We start from the raw sequence: 8,815 nt of genomic DNA, 5'->3' as shown, positions 1-8,815 counted from the left end.
CAGGATGGTCTTGATCTCCTGACCTCATGATCTGCCAGCCTCAGCCTCCCAAAGTGCTGGGATTACAGGCGTGAGCCACCACGCCCGGCCCTGAATCCTTTCTTTAACTCTTATGTGACCTCTTATCCCACATCCCCAATTACTTCTTGGACAGTTGGCAGTCACACTTTGACAGTGGGTTTAATATGGCATGATAACCCTCTTGCCATAAAAAACAGACTTTCCTTCTAGATTCTCTATTCTTTATGTCATATGTTCATGCTCACATGCTCAAAAACTTACTCGCAGCCAGGTGAGGTGACTCACGCCTGTAATCCCAGCACTTTGGGAGGCCGAGGCAGGTGGATCACCTGAGCTCAGGAGTTCGAGACCAGCCTGGACAACATGGTGAAACCCTGTCTCTACTAAAAGTACAAAAAATTAGCTGGGTGTGGTGGTGGGCAACTGTAATCCCAGCTACTCGGGAGGCTGAGGCAGGAGAATTGCTTGAACCCAGAAGGCAGAGGTTGCAGTGACCTGAGATCGTGCCATTGTACTCCAGCCTGGGCAACAAGAGCAAAACTTCATCTCAAACAAACAAACAAAAAACTTACTCACTTTGACTTACTTCTCTCCTTTGTTTCCTAGAGCTAATAAAACATCAAGTTTTTTTTTTTTTTTTTCATATTCATCCTTTTCCTTTCTGTATCTATCACCATGGTTTTTATTTAAAAGTATCCCCATTGGGAGACTCGGGAGTCACTCAACACATGGCCACCACCCCTAGATTCATCATCCTAAACCCTAAGCTCAATATATCACAGTCTGCCAAAGGAAAAAACCACAAACACATATTCTCATGATCCCCTTTGTCTTAGCTCCCCAATAACACATGTATGTTAATTCACTAAATTGAGTATTCAAGACCCTTTAAAAAAACTTTTTCCTGTTTTTAGGAAAAATTTTTATACAGCAAAATACAGAGATCTCAGATACATAATTTGATAAGTTTTGGCAAATACGTATATACCCACATAACCAGCACACCAGTCAAGATGTAAAACATTCTTATCCTAGGAAGTTCCCTTGAGCCCCTTCCAGTCTCTACTGCCCCGATAGGCAGACATTGTTTGTCTTCTCTCACACAGATTACTTTTGACTATTTTTGAACATCGTATACATAGAATAACTCAATATGTACTCTTTTGTGTCTGAATTCTTCCATTCAACCTAATGTTTTTGACATATTCATATTGTTGTGTCCATCAGTTCATTCACTTTTATTGCTGCATAGTGTTACATTGAACCATGGTTTGTTTATCCATATTTTCTGGTGGTAGATATTTACATTGCTTCCAGTTTGGGGCTAGTATGCATACAACTTCTATGAACATTCTCGTACAATTCTTTTCTTAAACCTATGTTTTATTGCATTTGGGTAAATAGAAGTGAAATTGCTCACTAAGATTTTTTATGTCTGAGACCAGATCTACCTCTCTCTGTTTCCTCCTTTTTCTTTTTCCCTTCTTCCTCCTCCTCTTTTTTTTTTTTTTTTTTTTTTTTGATGGAGTCTTGCTCTGTTTCCCAAGCTGGAGTGCAGTGGTGCGATCTTGGCTTACTGAAAGCTCCACCTTTCAGGTTCACACTGTTCTCCTGCCTCAGCCTCCTGAGTAGCTGGGACTACAGTCGCCTGCCACCATGCCTAGCTAATTTTGTGTGTGTGTGTGTGTGTGTGTGTGTGTGTGTGTGTGTGTGTGTTTAGTAGAGACAGGGTTTCACCGTGTTAGTGAGGTTGGTCTCGATCTCCTGACGTCGTGATTTGCCCGCCTCAGCCTCCCAAAGTGCTGGGATTACAGGCGTGAGCCACCGTGCCCGGCCTCCACCTCCTTCTTTTCTTCTTCCTCTTCTCCCTTCTCCTTCTTCTTTCTTTTCTTGCTTTTCTTCTTCCTCTTCTTCTTCTTCCTCTTCTTCTTCCCTCCTCCTCTTCCTCCTCCTCCTCCTTTTCTCCTTCTCCTCCTCCTCCTTTCTCTTCCTTTTCCTCTTCTCCTCCTCTCCTTTTTCTTTCTCCTCCTTTTTCTTCCTCCTCTCTCTCTCCCTCATTCACCCATAATCTCCTGAACTAGATTATAAAGTCTTTGAGGACAATATGCCTTGTTTTTCTCTGGACTCTCCACAGGGCTTGGCAGAGTTTCCTAAACAGAGTAGACATTTGGGAAATATTATTTGGTTAAACAATTTAACTGCATGAGGAAGTTACACTGCTATTCCATTTTATGATGGGACAGAAAGCAAAGACCCAAAGGACTGACATTGTGGAGAGGTCAGTGACTGATAGCTGAGAGAAATCCGTACTCCACCTTCCCTTTCGGAGTGCTTCCCACATTATAGGCCCACTTAATGCTGACTTCTTGATGTCCTTAAAAGTTCATTTCCATAGTTAGTGAATTAACAATTCCATCACGTGGAACGTAGTGACCAAGAGTACTGAACCAACAAACTGCCTGGGTTTGAATCCCAGCTCCAAAACTGACTGGTTAACAGTTACTTTTTTTCAAGCTACATAAATTCCCTGAGCTTTAGCTTACCCTTATGTAAAGGAGGGTAACAGTACTCTCATACTTCGTAAGTTTCTTGTGAACATTACATCATCATCATCATCCATAACATTTATTGATGCTTTCCATTATCTAGGCATTGTTCTTACACACACTAAATACATCCTCACGTCAGCTCTATGATGCTACTACTATCTCCATTTTACATAAGGGGAAACTGAGTCACAGTTTTTTTTTTTTTGGAATATGTCAAATATCTAACTGCTGATTTATGGTCAAACCTGATTTCAGATCTAAGCAGGCCAAAACCAGAATGTATACACTTAGCTGCTGCCCACAGATGAGATGATGTATGTAGAACGCTGTGCCAGTGCCTAGTGAATGTACATATTGAGGAAACATTAGCTGCCATCACCATCATTATTATAATAACTGACTACAAAAAAGCTAGTCTTTTCCATGTGATGTGGAGGCTTTCGTGTAGTCAGACAAGATCAAGATGACCACTGAGTCTGCCATTCCTTGCTCTTGTTTTAAAATACAGCATTTAGCGTTACTCATGGCTTTCTTAGGCTTACAGTTAGGTGGTATGTATACATTTGATTTGATAGCATGAGGAATTCTTTGTGATGTCAGGTTTCAAGTTCAAGTTGCTTACGTGATTGAATATTTACCTAGGATAATGTTGGCAGTAGAGGGTCCCATCTTTTGGCAAATATCTGTTTGGATGAGGTTGGATACTTACTAGAGACTGTGGTGAACTGCATTAGCTCTTTAGAAAAACATTAAGTGTCTGTCAGCACCATACTGCCTCGATTCTGTGGGTGCTGCCTCTGAACACTTTCCAGGACTTTCTAATTTAAATAATTAATAGAAATATGAATATGAATTGGTGGATCATGGTGGCAGCATTAGTGATCACAAGCCTCTTAAGCATGGTTGCCACAGCATCATAATTCCCTCTTCACTTCACCACTTACACCACTGCCCATTTGTGGTCCCATCTCCTGAGATCACCTGTCCCTAACCAGCTTGTTCTTGCTGCTTCTATTTCAGAACTCAGTTTCTGTAACACATGGGAAAAGACTAGGTTTCTTGTGGTCAGACAAGATCAAGATGACTGCTGAGTCTAAAATTGCAGCCGGTCTGTTTCTCACCTTTAGTTCCCCTAGTGACTCGTGTGCACATTTCTCAGCATGGCTATAGAAGTTTTAAAGACCTCCTCTTGCATTCTTGCTCTCTGACCTACAGCCACCCGTTGTGAGAACGAAGTCTCAGGATTAAATCAGGGCTCCCCTCCTTTCTTGTGCCACTGCTGCTTTGCCTCTTCTCAATGCTGTGTTTTTCCCTCCCTCCATCATCACTGGTTAACCCCCCACCATCTATTCCAACCTAGGAGCTATATCTCTCCTAGCAGAGCTTCATTTTTATGTCCTGACCTCTAAGTAATTGGAGAATTTACAGTTGTCTGATTGCGTCACGTATAAACCTGCGTGGGGTGAACAGTGAAATCATGCTTAGGAAAAAATGTGATTTAAAAAATACGGAAAATGAAGATAGATATTATTAAACACTTTTCTTCTCATCTTAATTTCCAGTGAGTTCTTCATGCCTGGGCTGGTTGATACACACATCCATGCCTCTCAGTATTCCTTTTCTGGAAGTAACGTAGACCTGCCACTCTTGGAGTGGCTGACCAAGTACACATTTCCTGCAGAACACAGATTCCAGAACATTGACTTTGCGGAAGAAGTATATACCAGAGTTGTCGTAAGTATCTTGTGTGTGAGTATGATATTCTGTTTGGTCATCTATAGGAGTATCAGTTTCCTAGGACAGATATAAATTATAAAGCATAGGCAGTTAAGCCTAAGATGGGCCACAGAGAATTTTTTTTTTTTTTTTTTTTTGAGACAGAGTCTCGCTGTGTCGCCCAGGCTGGAGTGCAGTGGCCGGATCTCAGCTCACTGCAAGCTCCGCCTCCCGGGTTTATGCCATTCTCCTGCCTCAGCCTCCCGAGTAGCTGGGACTGCAGGCGCCCGCCACCTCACCCGGCTAGTTTTTTGTATTTTTTAGTAGAGACGGGGTTTCACGGGGTTAGCCAGGATGGTCTCGATCTCCTGACCTCGTGATCCGCCCGTCTCGGCCTCCCAAAGTGCTGGGATTACAGGCTTGAGCCACCGCGCCCGGCCCACAGAGAATTTTTAAGTTTTTTTTTTAACAGTCCAGTGAGTTTGTGACCACTTTACCTACATAGCTAGTCAGTGGCAAAGAGAGAATTTGAATCCAAGTTTCCAAAACCCCAATCTGGTGGGTTTACGTTACTCTTTTACTTCCTGTGTTTTACTTTACCAAATTTGGGTTTACTGAATATGTGTGGTTCCCTGCTCCTGCCAATCCATAATGCTGTTCTGAGGACCATATGGATTCGTTATGTGACCTTTGCAGAGTTATGTGACTCACTTTTCCCATCTGTAAAAAATAGAGATCATGATAGTACCTGTTTCACAGGATTCTCGTGATAATTAAGCAAGTTAATATTTGTAAAATTCTTAGAATAGTGCCTGGCACATGGTAAGAGCTCTATTTGTTTGCTTTAAAAATAGCCAAGGAAATTTAAAATTAAAAATTTAAATTACTGTTAGAAGGGATATTGTGTTACTCTGGGAGCTTTGCAAGGAGGCACTTGGTAATGTGACTTGAGCACTGACACCACTAGAGGGAACTCTGGGGCTAGTACAGTCATTGAACAGTGGCAGCAGTGTGTGCCAGCCATATGTTGAAGGCTCTGAAAGTGTCCTTCCTTCTCCTCTTTCAGGAAAATCAGTTCCTTTCTTTGTACTCCAATCCTATGCCCAGAAGCAGAAACCACTCAGGAATCAGAAACAGTTTCTGCAGTAAAGGAGCTAAAGCGGAAATGCTGCCTTATCTGACCATTATGTCTTGGGTGTTCAGCGCACTTGGTCTGAACACTCATGGATTTTTGTCGGACCCATTGATTCCTCCTAAGGTGTTCACTAAATGTGGTGGTGGCAGTATTATAAGCCTTCCACATCTACTGACTTAACCATCTTGCCAGTTTTTTTGGTCTTGCATCATTCCAGCCTTAAAGAGTAAAAGCAAGTGCTAACATTTTTTTTTTTTAAAGACAGAGTCTCACTCTGTCACCCAGGCTGGAATGCAGTGGTATGATCTCGGCTCACTGCAACCTCTGCCGCCCAGGTTCAAGCAATCTCCTGCCTCAGTCTCCCGAGTAGCTGAGATTACAGGCATCTGCCACCATGCCCGGCTAATTTTTGTATTTTTAGTAGAGACGGGGTTTCACCATATAGGTCAGGCTGGTCTTGAACTCGTGATCTCAAGATCCACCGGCCTCGGCCTCCCAAAGTGTTGGGATTACAGGCTTGAGCTGCCGCGCCTGGCCAAGCAAGTGCTAGCATTTATACACTTGCCTCACATAATTATAAATTCAGTGCAATTGTGGATCTTACACATTTAGCATGCACCACATGACACTAGAAAAGCTGAGAAGGACTAAAGCTGTGTATAAAGTAGCTGGCGCATTGTGTTAATGAATGGTGTTAACCACACCAAATCTTTATTCTCAAAATTTATTTATACCTCACATTGTTCTAAAAGAATGTGAGATAGCTGAAAATTACGTAATATACAACAAAAGAAAGTGAGTCATGTAATAAAGGAGAAGAAAACAAGGGGGAGGGAAAAGTAAAATAAAACAAGTAATCAATGTCTACTGTGGGGGTCCATGCATTTGTTAGTTTGTCATGAATTTGGCTTTACATTTCTAGAACCTGACCCAAAGAGGGAAATCAGTTACGAAATTTACTCTGTTTTTATGATTAAAAAACACATTTGTTAAGGTAAAGCATATCTGTGCTTCATACTGAAACTCAAGAACATTAATCTCAGTATTCCTTAGTATGGATGGACACTATGCTGTCAAAATATGTATTGTAAAGATGCTATACTACCAAAAAGTCCAGATAGATCATTCTTTCATGTTTAGAGAGATAGAGTATCAAGGACTATATATTTTTCGGGCAATACTCCATATAAATTATTTCTGACATCAGAGATTTGTTCAAGTATTTGATGTCAGGCCGAGTGTGGTGGTGGTTTAAGTATTTGATGTCAGGCCTGTAATCCTGGCACTTTGGGAGACCAAGGTGGGCGGATCACCTGAGGTCAGGAGTTCAAGACCAGCCTGACCAACATGGAGAAATCCCGTCTCTACTAAAAATTCAAAAATTAGCTGGGCATGGTGGCATGCACCTGTAAGCTCAGCTACTCAGGAGGCTGAGGCGTGAGAATCGCTTGAACTCAGGAGGAGGAGGTTGCAATGAGCCAAGAGCAGGCCACTGCACTCCAGCCTGGGTGACAGAGCGAGACTCTGTCTCAAAAAAACTAAAAATAAATAAATAAATAAATAAATTGGAGAGCACATCTCCTATGTTTCTTATGTGTCTAAGAATGAATGAGTGTGGGCCCATAAACTTTTAAGTTGGAGGCACTGAGGGTATGGCTGATATCTGTTTAAGGGTGTTGAGATGTGTTAACTAGCCGCGTAGCCTACTCAATGGGCTGAACTCAGTGGGAATAAACAGGAGTAGCTTTGGGTTTCCTTCCTCCCTCCCTTCTTCCCTTTCTCAGGGGTCTCCCTGTCCGGTCCCTTTACTGTAATTAGGGCAGTTCCTGAACTTTCTAGTGTTTTCAGTTCATTCTAGTTGTTGAAAGAAAAACTTCACACAAATTAAATTTAACAGAGTAAATTGAGCAAAGCACGATTCCAGAATCAGGCAGCTCTCAGAACTAGGAAAGGTTCAGAGAACTCTGCCCAGCAGTGTGGGCAGGCAGCATTTAAGACAGAAAATGGAAGTGAGGTACAGCACCAGCTTGATTGTTACAGCTCTGGGTTTGCCTTATTCAAACTTGTTCTGATCACTTGGCACCTGTGACTGGCTAGAGCTCAGCTGCTGTGACTGGCTGAGACTCCGCTATTTGTTACAAAAGCATATTACTAATTAGGCTTTCAGTGAGTTGATATACTAAGTTAGGTTGCAGTTCCTTATGAACTCAAAGTTGAGAAGCGTGCTCAGGCCAAATTTAGTTTACTTTAACACAGTCCAGTTTGAAGCTGCAATTTCTCATTCATTAAAAGCTTCTCCCCACATAAGCCACATACCTCCTGGTTTAGGCCCGACACTGAGGAAGGGGCTTACTGTCAGTGTTTATGTAGTGCTTCTAAATAGCCCTTGCTTTCCATTTTGATTTCATCTTTAAGATTGTAGAAAAGTGCTTAAAATTTTGAAAATTTTGAAAAATTTAAATTACATGTCTGTTTTAATTTTGAGTTTTATTTTAGTTTGGTTAGTAAATGTAATGTGTCATTTTTCTTGGGGATAGCTGAGATTTATGACCCAATAAAAGGTTAATTTTTATGATTATTCTGCAGTTTTTTAAAAGAGGACCGTTTTTTCTCTGTTGATTTTTTTTTTCTATCTTTATGAGATGAAGCTGTTAAAAGTCTTGAACAGTTCTATTATTTTGCTCCGTATTCTCCCATAATGGTGAGACAACAGCATTTTCATTCTGTTCCCTTCTTCATTCCTACCCTTTTTGCCATGTCCTATGTTATACCATCTGAGATTTTAGTTACATTTTTTTGCCATGTATACTGTATTTAAGAAATATTTAACTTTTAAGTTTAATTTAAAAGAATTATCTCAATTTAATTCCAGTTTTTTATTTGTTAACATCTGCACTTAATTTAACAATGAGGGCTGGGCACAGTGGCTCATGCCTGTAATCCCAGCACTTTGGGAGGCCTAGGCGGGCGGATATTACCTGAGGCCAGGAGTTCAAGACCAGCCTAGCCAACATGGTGAAACCTCGCCTCTACTAAAAATACAAAAATTAGCCAGGCATGATGGTGGGTGCCTGTAATCCCAGCTACTCAGGAGGCTGAGGCAGGAGAATCGCTTGAACCCAGGAGGTGGAGGTTGCAGTGAGCCAAGGTGTGCCATTGCACTCCAGCCTGGGTGACAGAGCAAGACTCCGTCTCAATAATAATTATAATTTAACAATGAACTTTGCTTTTTATTTTGCAACTTGGATCCCTGTCTTCATTCATTTTTGTTGGAATATATCCTCTGACAATTCTTTCCAATCAGGTGGGTGATAAATATTCTAAAACCTAGAATTATCAAAAATGGCTTTACTTTTTTTTTTTTTTTTTTTTGACTCTTGAACAATGCCTTAGC

The 8,815-nt window shown here is 41.3% G+C and overlaps 1 protein-coding gene across 4 annotated transcripts in view; it reads left to right on the top strand.

Moving 5' to 3' along the window:
* The window catches only part of GDA (guanine deaminase), a 67,857-nt gene that overhangs the window by 5,243 nt on the left and 53,799 nt on the right, over nt 1-8,815 (top strand). For all 4 annotated transcript variants that reach the window (XM_011965140.1, XM_011965143.1, XM_011965142.1 and 1 more), the window contains one exon: nt 4,133-4,304. In XM_011965140.1, the coding sequence (XP_011820530.1) occupies nt 4,143-4,304 (162 nt within the window). In that variant the 5' untranslated portion in view covers nt 4,133-4,142. The remainder of the gene's footprint in view (nt 1-4,132; nt 4,305-8,815) is intronic.

Source organism: Mandrillus leucophaeus, unplaced genomic scaffold (genome assembly GCF_000951045.1).
Source record: "Mandrillus leucophaeus isolate KB7577 unplaced genomic scaffold, Mleu.le_1.0 Scaffold715, whole genome shotgun sequence".
In the NCBI taxonomy this organism is placed as follows: Eukaryota; Metazoa; Chordata; class Mammalia; order Primates; family Cercopithecidae; genus Mandrillus; species Mandrillus leucophaeus.
Note: the sequence above shows the minus strand (reverse complement) of the source record. Positions and strands in the feature narration are given on the sequence as shown.